The sequence below is a fragment of the Pungitius pungitius genome, chromosome 2 (assembly GCF_949316345.1).
Source record: "Pungitius pungitius chromosome 2, fPunPun2.1, whole genome shotgun sequence".
NCBI classification, from domain to species: domain Eukaryota; kingdom Metazoa; phylum Chordata; class Actinopteri; order Perciformes; family Gasterosteidae; genus Pungitius; species Pungitius pungitius.
The window spans coordinates 25,318,017-25,335,099 of NC_084901.1; the positions used below are offsets into that span (position 1 = coordinate 25,318,017).

The 17,083-nt window shown below is 44.4% G+C and overlaps 1 protein-coding gene across 5 annotated transcripts in view; it reads left to right on the plus strand.

Annotated features, from left to right (window-relative positions):
- ugl (ureidoglycolate lyase) overlaps positions 1-17,083 on the plus strand; it is a 33,989-nt gene that overhangs the window by 4,131 nt on the left and 12,775 nt on the right. For 4 of the 5 annotated variants that reach the window (XM_037460899.1, XM_037460901.1, XM_037460902.2 and 1 more), the window contains 5 exons: positions 198-396; positions 8,056-8,134; positions 8,211-8,303; positions 9,958-10,030; positions 10,132-10,199. In XM_037460899.1, the coding sequence (XP_037316796.1) occupies positions 198-396; positions 8,056-8,134; positions 8,211-8,303; positions 9,958-10,030; positions 10,132-10,199 (512 nt within the window). The remainder of the gene's footprint in view (positions 1-197; positions 397-8,055; positions 8,135-8,210; positions 8,304-9,957; positions 10,031-10,131; positions 10,200-17,083) is intronic. The other variant, XM_062560722.1, reaches the window with a different exon arrangement.

A 17,083-nucleotide genomic window follows, 5' to 3' on the forward strand; every position in this document is an offset into this window, starting at 1 on the left:
TACCACCCAGACATTAAAAGACTTCAAAAGACACAAAGCAGCAGAGAAAAGTGTAACAATTACAAAGAGACACAAATCAACAACTATAAGCTCTATGTCTCCCACGTGTGTAGAAGAGCTGATGGGTCATTTTGCATATTTGTGAAAAGGCAGTCCCTGTCTCATTGATGTCAACAGGTCATGTGTTTCTCCTCCAGGTCACCGACAGGATTTCCTTTTGCCCGACCGCAGTAAATATGTAAATATGGAGAAGCATTTTCTGCGCAGTTACATGGACCTGTTGGTTCAGACGTGCCATCGGAGGGGAGCGCTGGCCACGGGAGGCATGGCAGCCCTGCTGCTGCCCCAGGACCCGCTCAATGACCCCCACAGCACAGTGTTGGCCACTGTCACCAGGTAGGAACATCGCTGTTCAAACACATCCTCTTGAGACTGAATTAGACTTGGAAACAAAAACTCACAAAGCAGTTCAGACAAATGTCAAAGAAACAAGTTATATTTCTCTGGATCCTCTGATCATTTTCCAAAGAGAGGCATAGATTGCTAATAGAAAATGCATTTCCTGCAGAAAATGTGTTGTGATGCTAAAGCCCTTAAAACTAAAAGCTTTAAAAAAAATTGATGAAAATACAGAAATTGGAGAAGCTTAAAATAATTTCAAAAGATTTGCTAAAAACTTTTAATAATGCTGAAAATACTAATAGAATTAAGAATTAATGGAATTAAGAAATACTAGTAATATATTATATAGTTGCAATTGTGGTACTGGTAGTATTAGCAGTATAATAAGTAGTAGTAGTTTAATTAGCAATAGCAATAGAAAAAATAGTAGTAGTTCAATTCAATTCAATTCATTTTATTTTGTATAGCCCAACATCGCAAATTACAAATTTGCCTCAGAGGGCTTTACAGTCTGTACACATGCAACATCCTCTGTCCCGAAACCCTCATATCGGCACAGGAAAAACTCCCCAAAATATGAAAAAACCCTTCGATGGGGAAAAAAGGGAAGAAACCTTAGGGAGAACGTCAGAGGAAGGATCCCTCTCCCGGGATGGACAGACTGCAATGGATGTCATGTGTACAGAATCAACAATGTAAAAGATGTACAATACATTCAATTTCTCTAACTGAAATGATACAAGTAATTGCAAGTAGCAGAACAGGTGTACGGCAGGACCACTGCAGGGACAACCTCCATCAGATAAAACCACCATCCACAGAGGCTTCTGTGGGGAGGGAGAGCAGAAAGATGTTGGTTTTTGATGACAGTAATATGAATCATATTTAAAGTAATGATGATGGCAGCAGCAGGTGTCAGCAGAGCCATGAGCCTGGAGTCAGAACCGGGGTCCGCACGAAACTATGATCCACGGAGACCTGCTAGGCGAGAAAGCACAAAAAACTCCCGGAAAGAAGCTTAATTAGTGATGTACATTAATAAAACATGGATGATTGTGGGAGGAGAGAGTGAGAGTGTGAGAGTGAAAGAGGGGCTCGGTGTGTCCTAAAAAGTCCCCCGGCAGTCTAAGCTTAGAGCAGCTTAACTAAGGGCTGGTCCAGGCTAACCTGAGCCAGCCCTAACTATAAGCAATATCAAAGAGGAACGTTTTAAGCTTTATCTTAAATGAACTGACCGAGTCTGCCCCCCGGACTGAAAGTGGAAGCTGGTTCCACAAAAGAGGAGCTTGATAACTGAAGGCTCTGGCCCCTATCCTACTTTTTAAAACTCTAGGAACCACAAGTAGCCCAGCATCTACGGAGCGTAGATGCCTTGTAGGGCAGTACGGTGTAACAAGCTCTTTAAGATAAGACGGTGCCTCACCAGCAAGTGCCTTGTAGGTGAGGAGAAGTACCTTAAATTCTATTCTTGATTTAACAGGAAGCCAGTGCAGAGAAGTTAATACAGGAGTTATATGATCCCATTTCTTAGTTCTTGTTAATACACGTGCTGCAGCATTCTGAATCAGTTGGAGAGGTTTAAGCGATTTACAAGAGCAGCCTGATAACAAAGAATTACAGTAATCCAGTCTAGAAGTAACAAATGCATGAACTAGTTTTTAGTAGTGGTGTTAGTAGTACTAGTAATCTGTAGTACTAAAACTATTCATAAAAGTATTTGTAGTAAAATTATTAGTAATATTAATAGTAGTATACACATGAGTAGTACTTTATATCATAGTGGTAAGAGTAGTATTTTCAGTACTTCTAGTAGTAGTATTTAGTATTACCGTAGTGTTTTTAGTACTACTACTCAGTCATTTTAGTATTAATAGCAGTTCAAATAATATACAAGTAGTGTTGGTAATCAGTGGTAATATTAGTCATAGTTTTAATCAAGTATTAATAGCAGTAGTACCTTTTAAAAGTCTTAAGAGTAGTAATATAATTTGCATTATAACAACTAGAACTAGAAATATTTTTTGAACCAGATCCTGACCCTGCTGACCCTACTCTCCCCTCTAGCTCTTCAGTGTCTGTAGCTGGCCCCATACACAGTGTTGGGAAAGTTCACTTTCTACATGAACTAGTTCAAAGTTCAGTTCACAATTTTTTTTCTAGCAGCAGCTGCAGCGTTCACCCCTACAGTACATTCTCAAACACATGCTCCTTAAATAATTTAAATATTTTTTAAATAAGGAATAAAAACACGATTTATCATTAAGGTGCAAATGTTTGCAAAGAAAGGTCAGATTCCTCCTATCCTCACCGACCTTGTCAGTAACTTCATAAAACTCATTTAAATTATTATACGCCGCCTCTTTGCTACACACAGCTGTGGCCTCCATACATTTCTTTTTTTTGATGACGCATGTGGCGGTGCGACACTGGTGGCAGGTGTTGCCAGATCGGGTGTTTTTCCGGTACTTATTAAGGCGCGTTTACGGTGTGTTTTCTATAGAAATCTGCCACCCTATTGAACGACGTTACCCTGAAAGAACGTGTCGTTCATAGACACCAAAATGAATACGTTAACAGTAACGTTCATCGGGCATTAATACAGTACGTTCAGTTCACGTTCGCCCAAAATATGAACGAGTTCATGAACTATCGTTCAATGAACGCGTTCAGGCACAACACTGCCCATACACACCATGTAAATCTCACAAATGGTCTGAAAAACTGATGAAACATAATCAGTTCCCTCTCAGGGAACTCAAGCTGCGTAAAAACGCTGTGGGAACGCCTCTGCGTGACTGCGACATGAAGCACGTGTGAAATCTAACCAATGGCGAGCTGGTACGTCATAGGGGGGTGACGCCGGGACCAGGACACAATAAATTGACCCAAAAGGCAGGACCATTCATCTCTGTGCCTTCATCTAGTGCCTGTGAAGTTTTTCCTAGTGTTATGGCTGAGCGGTTTGTTCAGTGTGTCCCCCCGTGTTTCATTACGGGCAGTGACTCGCACGCCTTGTGTGTTGTCTGCCTGGGCGTGGAGCACGCTCAGCTAGCCCTCGAGGGGCCGTCTCTCCCGTCGAGCCCTCTTCGCTGAGGACGGCTCGATGAGGCGCGCTCCCCGCGGCTCCGGAGGCAGAGCGCCTGATGTCTTCATGGGGATCACAAATGGATCTCGCGGAGGATTCCGGGACGGTTGAGGCCTTTTCCCGGCCTTCAACGCGAGACCCAGGCGCTCGTTTCCGGCGTCGGAGGCACGCTTGGCGGCTTCCTCCACCCAGGACGAGACGCCGCTCTCACGTGGTGAAGAACTGCTGGAGGCCCTCACCCGAGCTGACATGTTTCATATCAGCTGGCCGGCGGGTAAACAGCAGCCTACTGCTTCTAGTAAGCTGCATGAACGGTTTCTGCCTTCCCGTAGAGTACCTCTGCGCTGGTGCTTGCCTTTCTTCCCGGACGTCCACCCTGAGGTGTCAGCGTCCTGAGGGAAGCCGGTATCCGCTCGCGTTTACAACCCGCGTGCGGCTTTGTATTCGTCAGTGGCGGAGGCTAAGCGACATGCCTATGCTAGCATGCCAGCCGTGGATGCAGCCCTGGCTCGGCGGCAGTGCAGGCGGCTTCCTGCCTGCATACGATGGTGCTACCTCGTAAGATCCCGTCGATGCCTGGGCTCTTACGAGGCTGTAACTTCCTACATCGGCTTCTGTAAGGACAGCTGGGTACCATCATGCACCAGGGTGAGTTATAACAACGACAAACCCTGGTTCACAGCGGAACTCAGGAAACTACGTCTGCAGAAGGACCAGGCATTTAGGAGTTGGGACAAAGACCTGTACACAGAGTCTAAATACAGGTTTAGCAAGGCGGTGAGAGACGCTAAACGACTGTACTCTGAGCGACTCCAACATCAGTTCTCAGATAACGACTCTGCTTCGGTTTGGAGAGGCCTTAAACACCTCACAAACTACAAGCCGAAAACCCCCCACTCCATGAATGACCTCCGTCTGGCAGATGAGCTGAATGAGTTCTACTGCAGATTTGAAATACAATGTCCTGACTCCATCCCCCACAACTCCACCACCTCCCCCGACCCATCAGGTGCTCACACCTCTGGACTACTCTCCCCTCCCCCACTGCCCCTCTCTGTCTTGGAGAGTGACATCAATCGGCTCTTCAAAAGACAAAACCCCCAAAAAGCAGCCGGTACGGACTCAGTCTCGCCCTACACCTTGAAACATTGTGCTCACCAGCTGTCTCCTGTGTTCACCGCCATCTTCAACACCTCCTTGGTGACATGCCACGTCCCAGCCTGCTTCAAGGCCTCCACCATCATCCCTGTTCCCAAGAAGCCCACGATCACAGGACTGAATGACTACAGGCCCGTCGCACTGACCTCCGTAGTCATGAAGTCCTTTGAACGGCTAGTCCTATCCCACCGTAAGTCCCTCACCGACCCCCTCCTGGACCCCCTGCAGTTCTCCTACAGAGCCAACAGGTCTGTAGACGATGCTGTCAACATGGCCCTCCACTTCGTCCTCCAGCATCTGGACTCCCCAGGAACCTACGCCAGGATCCTGTTTGTGGACTTCAGCTCTGCCTTCCACACCATCATCCTGTCTCTGCTGCAGGACAAACTCTCTCAGCAGCACGTGCCCGACTCCACCTGCAAGTGGATCACTGACTTCCTGTCCGACAGGAAGCAGCACGTGAAGCTGGGGAAACACGTCTCTGCCTCTCGGTCCATCAGCACCGGTTCCCCCCAAGGCTTCTTCTTTCCCCTCTGCTCTTCTCCCTGTTCACCAACAACTGCACCTCCAGTCACCAGCCTGTCAAGCTCCTGAAGTTTGCTGATGACACCACCCTCATTGAACTGATCTCTGGTGGGGACGAGTCCGCCTACAGGTGGGAGTCTGACCACCTGGTGACGTGGTGGAGCGAGAACAACCTGGAGCTCAACGCCCTGAAGACAGTGGAGATGGTCGTGGACTTCAGGAAGAACGCACCCCCCACCTTCCCCCCCTCACCCTGTGTGACTCCCCCGTCATCACTGTGGACTTCCGTTTCCTGGGCTCCATCATCACCCAGGACCTCAAGTGGGAGCTGAACATCTGCTCCATCACGAAAAAGGCTCAGCAGATGTTCTTCCTGAGGCAGCTGAAGAAATTCAACCTGCCAAAGATGATGATGGTGCACTTCTACACGGCCATCATCGAGTCCATCCTCTGCTCCTCCATCACCGTGTGGTACGCTGCAGCCACAGCCAAGGGCAGGCTGCAGCGTGTCATCCACTCTGCAGAGAGGGTGATTGGCTGCAATCTTCCGTCTCTCCAGGACTTGTTTGCTGCCAGGACTTTGAAGCAGGCCAGAAAGATTCTAGCCGACCCCTCCCACCCTGGAAATGAACTGTTTGTGCCCCTTCCATCCGGCAGGAGGCTGAGGTCCATCAGGACTAAGACCTCCCCGCCACACGAACAGTTTCTTCCCTTTGGCAGTCGGGCTCATCAACAGAGCCGGGGCCCCCTCTGACTGACTCTGACTCCCATGTTCATTCGTTCACTCTGTCACTTTCACTTGTCACTCGTCACTTTGTTTAGCTGGTGCACTTTATCTTTATTTTTATTCCCAATTTTATCTTATCTCCTCTAACTTACTAACCCATAGCTTTAGTTTTTAGCGTACGAACCCATAGCTTATATTTTATTATACTTTTATTTTATTTTATTTTTATCTTATTTGCACTATGTTGTCATTATTGTACTGTCTTCTGTCATGCACCTACCGCCAAGACAATTTCCATGTATGTACAACATATTATGGCAATTAACGTTTCCTGATTCCTCAAACAGATCGTGGCACAGATCAGGTCCGAGGACTGGTTTGTCATGGTAGATCTTCAGGACGCTTACTTTCATATTCCCATCCTCCCACGACACAGGAAGTTCCTGAGGTTCGCTTTTGGGGACAAAGCTTACCAAATACCGGGCTCTTCCGTTCGGCCTAGCCCTCTCACCCCGTATGTTTACCAAATGCGTGGACGCTGCTCTGGCACCATTGCGTCTCCAGGGCATCGGCATTTTGAACTACATAGACGACTGGTTGATTGTAGCGCCATCCAAGCGGCTGGCGGCCCAACATCAAGGTGTTGGTGCATAGGACCACCTTCCTGGCCGTTGTTTGGGATTCGACCATGATGCGGGCACATCTGTCTCCCGCTCGAGTAGTTTCGATCCTCTCTGCAGTCAAGCAGGCCAAGCTAGGCCAGCCACTCACTGTGAAACAGTTTCAGAGACTGTTAGGTCTCCTGGCAGCGGCATCCTACGTGATCCTTTGCGGCCCGTTACACTTGAGACCGTTGCAGTGGTGGCTCAGGGCCAAAGGGTTCTCCCCTAGGGGAAACCAGCGCCGTCTGATCAAGGTCACTCGGCGTTGCCTGCGGGCTCTGGCTATATGGGGGCAGACGCCCTCTCGAGACAGGGGCCGAGGCCCGGGGACTGGAGACTCCACCCCGAGGTGGTGGAGCTCCTGTGGAAAGGCGGTCTTACCGAGGTAGACCTGTTTGCCTTCAGAGAGACCACTCACTGTCCTCTGTGGCTGTCCGGGCCCATTCTACTAGGGGTATGGCGGCTTCTAAAGCCCTTTTGTCAGGAAAAGTATCACTACACGACGTTTGCATGGCGGCAGGCTGGTCCTCTCCCCACACATTCGTGAGATTTTATCGCCTAGACCTTAACTCTACGCTTGGAGCACAGGTGCTCTCGTCTGAGTGTGCGTCTTAACTTCATGCCACGGTCACTTGCTCGTATGGTGGAGTGGGTATTGGCATTCCCACAGCGTTTTTACGCAGCTTGAGTTCCCTGAGATGCAACGTCTTCAGTTACATATGTAACCGTAGTTCCCTGAAGGGAACGAGACGCTGTGTAAACTTGCCATACTCCCGTCTTGCCCGTGGCACTTAATTCAGCCTTTCAGAGATGAATGGTCCTGCCTTTCGGTTCCCTTTATAGCGTCTTGGTCCCGGCGTCACCCGCCTATGATGGACCAGCTCGCCATTGGTTAGATTTCACACGTGCTTCATGACGCGGTCACGCAGAGGCGTTCCCACAGCGTTTTTACGCACCCTCTCGTTCCCTTCAGGGAACTACCGTTACATACGTAACCGGAGACGTTATATTGAAGAAAGTTCAATAGATTGACAAGATTAACAAGCTTAAATTCTTTAATAGTTTAAGCATTTGACAACATTTTAAAGTTTAAATGGGGGCTGTTGCTGAAAGATTGAAGTAAAGGATTTGACAGTTAATCCAAGAGGATTTAAAAAAACTGAAAAACCATGTTAAAAAAATAATGATTATTGATTTATATTAATTCAAGCATAGAAAGCTTAAAGGTGAAAACAATACTTTGAATGCTGAAGCTGCATTCCAACAATACTATGAAGAAGTTGAATAAAGATTAGAAGAACTGTACTTGGAATGCAGCATTTCAACAAATAGGGCCCCATTATATTAATGAATCACACAAAATACAATATCATCCAATCTCATGTTGTGCAATTACTGTCACGGTTTGGGTTCAGAGTTTTCAGATGTTATTGTTTGCTGCGTTTTCAAAACAAAACATTTTGGCCCCTTTGACACTGTTTCCTCCCATTTATCAGATTAAAGTTGCTGGAGATCAAGGCGGGTGTGGACGGTTTCATGGTGTATGACCTGAGTTTGATTGAGCCAATGCAGAAAGTGAGTATAGCCATACAAAGCTTTCTAATAATACAGTGAGTTTTCTTTTCCGTTTGTAATTCTTAACTCCTTCCAGCTCTTCAAGCTCCACACTGAAGGTGATAACCAGCTTCATCAGCTTCGACATGATGTTACTGTGACACCTGAGGACTTGCTGACCATGCCTTTGGTCAGTTGCTCAATTGTCCCACAATAGGACAGCAGAAGATACCTTGCTAACTATTGATAGACAAAGCAAATGTTCTGTATGGAAGTAAATCTGTGTCATCGGGTTTTGAAAGAAAAATGTGATTGAATTTCTAACATTGAAATTATGTATCTGAATGTTTTTCAATGTTAAAATACGGCAAAAAAATTAACCACAGCATCCGGGACCTCAAGGAAGAGCAATCGATTCTAGATTCAAGATCAGGAGCATGCGTCAAGCAAAAGGAGCGAGCACCCAATACAACTTTGTCTTGTCGGCAGCATTGTGACCGGATTTTAGCCAAAGTCCACGTAACGTTAAATGAGTATCCTCGTGAACATGGGTAAACTTTATTGAGGATCAGGCACAACACAGCGACCTGCAAGTAGCGCAGAGTCTTAAATAAAGGGATGTACGTCTTAATGCGAGGCTTTGGAAATGAACACAAAGGGATCCTGTATTTGCTCATAAAGTCTGAAACGAGAACCCATTTTTCAGTGACTGTATTACGTGCCTACTGGCTTTTGAACTACTGGTTTGGCTACGCGTACGTGTTTGTGTTCTAACAGCGGCAGATGTTGTCTCTTCTCGTCACACATTCGCAAACATATTGCTGAAAATGTTCAAAATGCATTCCATATCCAATGCAGCGATTACAATTGTATGAACCAAAATGTTTTCTTGCGACTGACGATGTACAATTTTATCTCAAGTATACAAATCAGCAGAGTAACTTACAAGCTCGGTGGGCCGACGGCGTAGCGCAGCTGTCCTACGACACGGTTTGAATCCAGGTTGTGGCGAACTTTTAATATATGTTCTTTTATGTATTTCTTCATACGTGGCAGTGATTTAGTGCTCACTTATACAATCGTAATCACTGCATTGGATATGGGATGCATTTTGAACATTTTCAGCAATATGTTGTGACTGAGGCAGACAACATCTGCCGCTGTTAGAACAGAAACACGCACATGTAGGCAAACCAATAGGTTGAGACTCCTCTGGTAAACATGTTTTGAAGTTGAGGAGAAAATGACTACTCAGTTGATTTATTCCCTCAGTAAAGATTGTAAATATAACTTTATGCAAATCTTGAACTCTTCAATACATAATGATGTTCATTTAGTAAATTAGTCCAGCTTGCGTTGTCGAGGGGGGGTGCTTTCGCGTTCTACTTGCCGCGATGAATGAAAACATGGACGGACAAGCCGGAAAAAACCTGATACTCCGCTGCATTTGAGAAAGTCCCTTCAAAATATATTAATTTTTTTATTTTTTATTTTTTATTTCACCATGCAAAGGCCCGAGACCCACTACAAACGGGTCCGCGACCCACTAGTGGCTCATGGGTGACATCTCTGGGATTACACTTCATATGTGCAATGCATGCACCATGCAAGAAAACTAATACATATACACACTGTAAAGCCCTCTGGGGCAAATTTTTAATCTGCAATTTTGGGCAATACAAAATATGAATATTAAATAAATATTGGGAGGGAAAGTGTTCAGTTTTGTTGATAAAGGAAATTGCATACATGAGACAGATAATATAATTTTAATCAGAATGTAATGCGAACTTTGGTAGTCTATATTAATAAAGTATATTTGAATGTATTTTGTTTTCCCCCAGGGAGGAGTCACCCTTTACGGTTTGAAGTATAACATTGCAGTTGGTGTCCTCTTTGTTAATGCTTGGCTATCAGGTATGTATATTCTTCTCCCCGCCACCCCCTGGTAGGAGGTGATAGGATAATTAGGTGAGCCTTATTGTGTGGACTTTTAACAGTCATGCTCTGTTTTTTAGGTAAAGGTCACTTTTTCTACAGAGGCCAGGTTGAAGATTCGGCCACAGCAGAGATTTCCAGATCACAGGTGGGTTCAGACAATCCAACTATAGCCTCCATCGCTGTGGGCCATAACTTACTGCAAAACAAAAACCTATACCTGCATACATCAGGGCTTAGTACAAGGAGGATTGTAAAACATTTCTGAGTTAGACTCATGACCGCTGAGATATTGCAAGTCAGGCAGTCTGCAGGTAAAATCATATTTATATGCGACACATTTTAAAGAATTGCCTGATTACATTTTTTTATGCTTGAAAATATGGTTACGACTGTAGAATGCTTACAAGACATTAGGAAGTATAGAAACTGAATCTAGGAACATGAATGGGAATGTGAAAGAAGAGGAATAGGGGTAAAGTTGTATAATACTGAACGATGGTCTCTACGAACTCAATAACAGTATTTGGCCTCTGAGCATGATAATTCTTCATTTTGAGTCCATATGAAAGCTATTCAGCTGCCATTGACCAGCTGCTCAGTAAAAATGCAGCCAGTCTATGAGAGTATAAAAATGCTAGGTAAAATTACCTAGCATATTTTGTAGATCGCGATGCAAAAAAGTGTGGGCACCCCTGAATCAATATATTTAAAGGTGTTTTATTATAATATAATAATAATATTTATGCATTGAAATGGTCACATGATCTATCGCCACCTTCCTTTCCTTTGAACGGCAGGTCGAGAACCCATTTTTCAGTAGTGGTCGCCGAACGGTTTGGCCGGACGGGGGGTATGGGGGGTAGTAGTCGGTCCGCTGGTGCTCTCTGTCCGCTGCCTTCGGTCAGTTATCAAAACATTGGCCAAATGACTAGTTTCAGACTTTATGAGCAAATACAGGATTCCTTTGTGTTCATTTCTAAAGCCTCGCTTGTGCCGCTCTGAAAAAGGATCCTTCCACCGACCACTTTTCACACTCTGCGCTACTGCGGTTATTCCTCCATGTCTTGTCGGGTTTATGCGTCTGCATCTTTTGATTGTCCCTTTTACCGTAAGAAACTGAAAACGAAAACACTTGTTTTTCCTTTTAAATCAAAAGCATTCAAACGTAAGTGGCCGGTTTTTTCTCCTTTTTCATTTTTCACCAAATCGCTCAGGACCAGGAAGCTGCAGAGATGGAATGTGCTTTACCCAGATGGTAGTGTAATCAAGTTCCTGATTGGTGTTACAAGAAAATATTCTCAGCACTTGTTATATTTATCTCTTTCTTCTACTTGTAAATATGTCAAATATAGAATGTTAAATGATGCTGAGACCATCATGTTTCCCTGTTTGCATGTGTACTCAGTATTGGGTGTCCACCACACACAGCGTTTGGCATTGAGGCCAAACAGTTCAGTTTTGGTCTCATCTGACCAGCGCACCTTCTTTCACATGTTTGCTGTGTCTCTCACATGGCTTCTGGAAAACAGGATTTCTTTCAATAGCAGCTTTTTTCTTCCCACTCTTCTAAGGCCAGATTCATGGAGTACAGGGTTACTAGTTGACCTGTGGACCGATTCTGTCCACCTCCAGAGTTACCATGGACTTCTGGTTGCTGCTTTATCAAGGACATCACAGTGTCCTCAAGATAAATGTGACCTTTGACTTTTGGTGATAGAGGAACTAAAGTAGAGGATACTAATTTCAAAAGGTGTCTCTCTGCCACTGGAGACAACCTGTCCAAACATTCCATTCTTCTAATAAATTACATTCCAGTGTCACTGCACTGCAAACTTATCTACATATTGAGGGACGTGTTTATTCTCTCAGTTCACGGTCCCAGTTTAACAGTTTTAAAATGTAAAACCCTCCTCCCAAACAGGCTTCAGCAGACTACTGTTGGCGGGAAATAGATTTTCTGTAACAGTGTTATGCTCGTGTGTCCAACATGTTTAAGAGCAGGTTGTCTGCTGCAATGGTTCCCAAACCAATTCTAGCCTGACGGTATGCTTCCGTCCACAGCTCCAGAGGTGACTCTATGAAAGTTTGTAGAAGTTAATTCATATCTTTGTTGTTCGTGTCTAGCGAGAACAATTGTAAAACCTTGTAGATGTAAAGTATTCTAGAGTCAAAATTTCTGAATGCCATACAAGTTATTTTCCCTTGACCACAACATTTGACCAACAGTAATTATCATCTGGGACCTTTGACCTCTTGGGCCTAACCGTTCATTTTAGGATGTGTGATAAACAAAACAAAATGAATGAACCAGACCTCTCTTGTCTAACCCTGACCATAACTGTAATTATTTATCGCTTAATAAACAACACATGCATGTTCCATCTTCATCATGTAACATGTTACCCTGGTCAGTGTTGGGAAAGTTCACTTTCTACAAGAACTAGTTCAAAGTTCAGTTCACAAATTTTAAAATGAACTAGTTCAGTTCATAGTTCAAACTTCAAAATATTTGAACTAAGTTCACAGTTCCAAGTAGTTCAGTTCTTTTTTTCTTTTTTGCAAGCTATTATTTTTCTAAATTATTGCCACAGCCCATATAGAACCACAGACAGCAGTTTTAACACTGAATCAATGCATCAGATTTAATCTTCATATCCAATTTGAATCCTTATCCAACCAGGGTTTACATTAGCATTGAGGGGACAGCATTTCCCCATTGTTGCTTTAATGTTGCTGTCCATTCACTCCACACTAGCAGCAGCTGTAGCGTTCAATTCAATTCAATTCATTTTATTTTGTATAGCCCAAAATCGCAAATTACAAATTTGCCTCAGAGGGCTTTACAGTCTGTACACATGCAACATCCTCTGTCCCGAAACCCTCACATCGGCACAGGAAAAACTCCCCAAAATATGAAAAAAACCCTTCAATGGGGAAAAAAGGGAAGAAACCTTAGGGAGAACGTCAGAGGAGGGATCCCTCTCCCGGGATGGACAGACTGCAATGGATGTCATGTGTACAGAATCAACAATGTAAAAGATGTACAATACATTCAATTTCTCTAACTGAAATGATACAAGTAATTGCAAGTAGCAGAAGAGGTGTACGGCAGGACCACTGCAGGGACAACCTCCATCAGATCGAACCACCATCCACAGAGGCTTCTGTGGGGAGGGAGAGCAGAAAGATGTTGGTTTTTGATGACAGTAATATGAATCATATTTAAAGTAATGATGATGGCAGTAGCAGGTGTCAGCAGAGCCATGAGCCAGGAGTCAGAACCGGGGTCCGCACGAAACTATGATCCACGGAGACCTGCTAGGCGAGAAAGCACAAAAAACTCCCGGAAAGAAGCTTAATTAGTGATGTACATTAATAAAGCATGGATGATTGTGGGAGGAGAGAGTGAGAGTGAGAGAGGGGCTCGGTGTGTCCTAAGAAGTCCCCCGGCAGTCTAAGCCTAGAGCAGCTTAACTAAGGGCTGGTCCAGGCTAACCTGAGCCAGCCCTAACTATAAGCAATATCAAAGAGGAACGTTTTAAGCTTTATCTTAAATGAACTGACCGAGTCTGCCCCCCGGACTGAAAGTGGAAGCTGGTTCCACAAAAGAGGAGCTTGATAACTGAAGGCTCTGGCCCCCATCCTACTTTTTAAAACTCTAGGAACCACAAGTAGCCCAGCATCTATGGAGCGTAGATGCCTTGTAGGACAATACGGTGTAACAAGCTCTTTAAGATAAGACGGTGCCTCACCAGCAAGTGCCTTGTAGGTGAGGAGAAGTACCTTAAATTCTATTCTTGATTTAACAGGAAGCCAGTGCAGAGAAGTTAATACAGGAGTTATATGATCCCATTTCTTAGTTCTTGTTAATACACGTGCTGCAGCATTCTGAATCAGCTGGAGAGGTTTAAGCGATTTACAAGAGCAGCCTGATAACAAAGAATTACAGTAATCCAGTCTAGAAGTAACAAATGCATGAACTAGTTTTTCTGCATCACTTTGAGACAGGAAGTTCCTGATTTTTGATATATTCCGTAGATGAAAAAAGGCAGTCCTTGAAGTCTTCTTTATATGAGAGTTGAAGGACATATCCTGGTCGAAGAGAACTCCAAGATTTCTGACGGTGCTGTTGGATACCAGAGCAATTCCATCCATAGAGACTGTATCACGTGACAGCTGACTTCGAAGGCGCTCTGGGCCTATCATGATAACTTCCGTTTTTTCCGAGTTTAACATCAGGAAGTTGCAGGTCATCCAGGTTTTGATGTCTCCAAGACAGTCCTGAAGTCTAACAAGTTGGTTGGTGTCTTCTGGCTTGATCGATAGATACAGTTGAGTATCGTCTGCATAACAATGGAAGTTTATGCGGTGTTTTCTGATAACGTCACCCAAAGGAAGCATGTACAGGGTAAATAGAATCGGTCCAAGCACAGAACCTTGTGGGACTCCGTGACCAACATTCGTGGTCCTCGATGATTCACCGTTCACAAACACAAACTGGGATCGATCCGATAAATAAGATTTAAACCAGCTGAGTGCAGTTCCTTTGATGCCAATCAAGTGTTCCAGTCTCTGCAGCAGGATACGGTGATCGATGGTGTCAAATGCAGCACTGAGGTCCAGCAATACAAGAAAAGATACAAGTCCTTGGTCCGATGCAAGTAGAAGATCATTTGTAATTTTCACCAGTGCCGTTTCTGTGCTGTGATGCATTCGAAATCCTGACTGGAAATCCTCGAACAAAGCATTGTTTTGTAGAAAGTCACATAATTGATTCGCGACAGATTTCTCCAGGATCTTAGCGAGGAAGGGAAGATTAGAGATGGGTCTGTAGTTAGCCAACACCTCTGGAGCTAGGGTAGGTTTCTTCAGAAGAGGTTTAATTACAGCTACCTTGAAGGACTGTGGTACATGTCCTGTCAACAAAGACAGATTCATAATATCCAGTAGGGATGTGCTAATTAACGGAAAAACTTCCTTAAGCAGCTTAGTTGGAATCGGATCCAGGAGACAAGTGGAAGAGTTGGATTTCAAAATTGTAGAAGTCAGTTGATCAAGGTTGATGGAAGAGAAACCATCCAAGTAGGTATCAGGGCCCACGGCTGCGTCCAAGGATCCTACATCCGCGGACGGGTTGGCTCCGGTTGGGGGTAGTAGACCATCAATTTTCTCTTTGATAGTCAGAATCTTATTATTGAAGAAGTTCATAAAGTCGTTACTACTGAGGTCCACAGGAATACACGGCTCGACAGCGCTGTGACTCTCTGTCAGTCTGGCTACAGTGCTGAAGAGAAACCTGGAGTTGTTTTTATTTTTCTCGATTAATGATGAGTAATAAGATGCTCTTGCGTTACGGAGAGCCTTCTTATATGTTTTAACGCTGTCTTGCCAAGTTAGCCTAGATCCTTCTGATTTGGTGGAACGCCATAACCGCTCAAGTTTCCGCACAGTTTGCTTTAGGTTCCGGGTTTGAGAGTTATACCAAGGCGCGAACTTCCTTCTTGTTGCCATTCTTCTTTTGAGGGGAGCAATACCGTCCAGCGCCATTCTCAAAGAGCCTGTGGCAGTATCGACAAGATGGTCGATTTGTGACGGACTGAAGTTTTCACAGGAGTCTTCTGATATCTTGAGACAGGACACTGAACTTAGAGCAGAGGGAATGGTTTCTTTAAATGAGGCTACAGCGGTGTCCGATAAACATCGACTGTAGAAACCCTTGGCAGGAGGAGGAGATTCTGGCAGTAGAAATTCAAAGGTTATCAGACAATGGTCGGACAGGAGAGGGTTCTGTGGAAAGATTGTTAAGTGTTCTATCACAATACCATACACAAGAACCAAGTCGAGGGTGTGGTTAAAACAATGAGTTGGTTTGTTTACAGTCTGACAGAAACCAATTGATTCCAGCAAAGAGAGAAATGAAGTACCAAGGCTGTCGTTATCGACATCCACATGAATGTTAAAGTCACCCACTATAATTACCTTGTCCGTTTTAAGGACCAAACTCGTTAAGAACTGTGAAAATTCACATAAAAATTCAGAATAAGGACCTGGGGCCCTGTACACTATTACAAAGAGAACCGGCTGGATTATTTTCCAGGTTGGTTGTGAAAGACTGAAAGTCAGACTTTCAAATGAGTTATAATCCAGTTTAGGTTTAAGGTTTATTAAAAGGCAGGAGTCATAAATAGCTGCCACTCCACCCCCTCGGCCTGTGCCTCGGGGGATATGAGTATTAACATGACTTGGAGGAGTCGCTTCATTTAAGCTAAAGTACTCCCCATCCGATAGCCATGTTTCAGTAAGACAGAAAATATCAACATGGTTGTCAGATATTAGTTCATTTACTAAAACAGCTTTAGAGCACAGAGATCTAATATTCAAAAGACCCCCTTTAATTCTCCTAGTTTGTTGCACAGTTGTATTGTTACATTTAACTTTGATTAAGTTATTAAATATAACTCCTCGGTTGTTTACCTTTAACTTAAATAACGGTGTCCGTGGGGCAGAAACAGTTTCTATAGAGTTAATTACGCTGAGTGACTGCTCGGAATGAAGCGCAGAGAAGTGTGTAAGACTGCGACTCTGCTTCCTGGTCTGAACTCTGGGTCATGGATTAAGTCCATTAAGAAACTGGGTCAGGTTCTTAGAAATGAGTTGAGCTCCATCCAAAGTTGGATGGATGCCGTCCCTCCTAATCAGACCAGGCACTCCCCAAAACGTTTTCCAGTGATCAACGAAGCCCACATTATTTACTGGGCACCACCTCGACAACCAGCGGCGGAATGACGACATGCGGCTATACATGTCGTCACTGATCAAGTTTGGGAGGGGGCCAGAGAAAACTACGGTGTCCGACATTGTTTTAGCGTATGTACACACCGATTCCACGTTAACTTTTGTGACTTCCGAGTGGCGTAACCGGGAGTCATTACCGCCGACATGTATTACAATCTTACTGTATTTACGTTTATCCTTAGCCAGCAGTTTAAGATAAGACTCAATGTCGCCCGCTCTGGCCCCGGGGATACA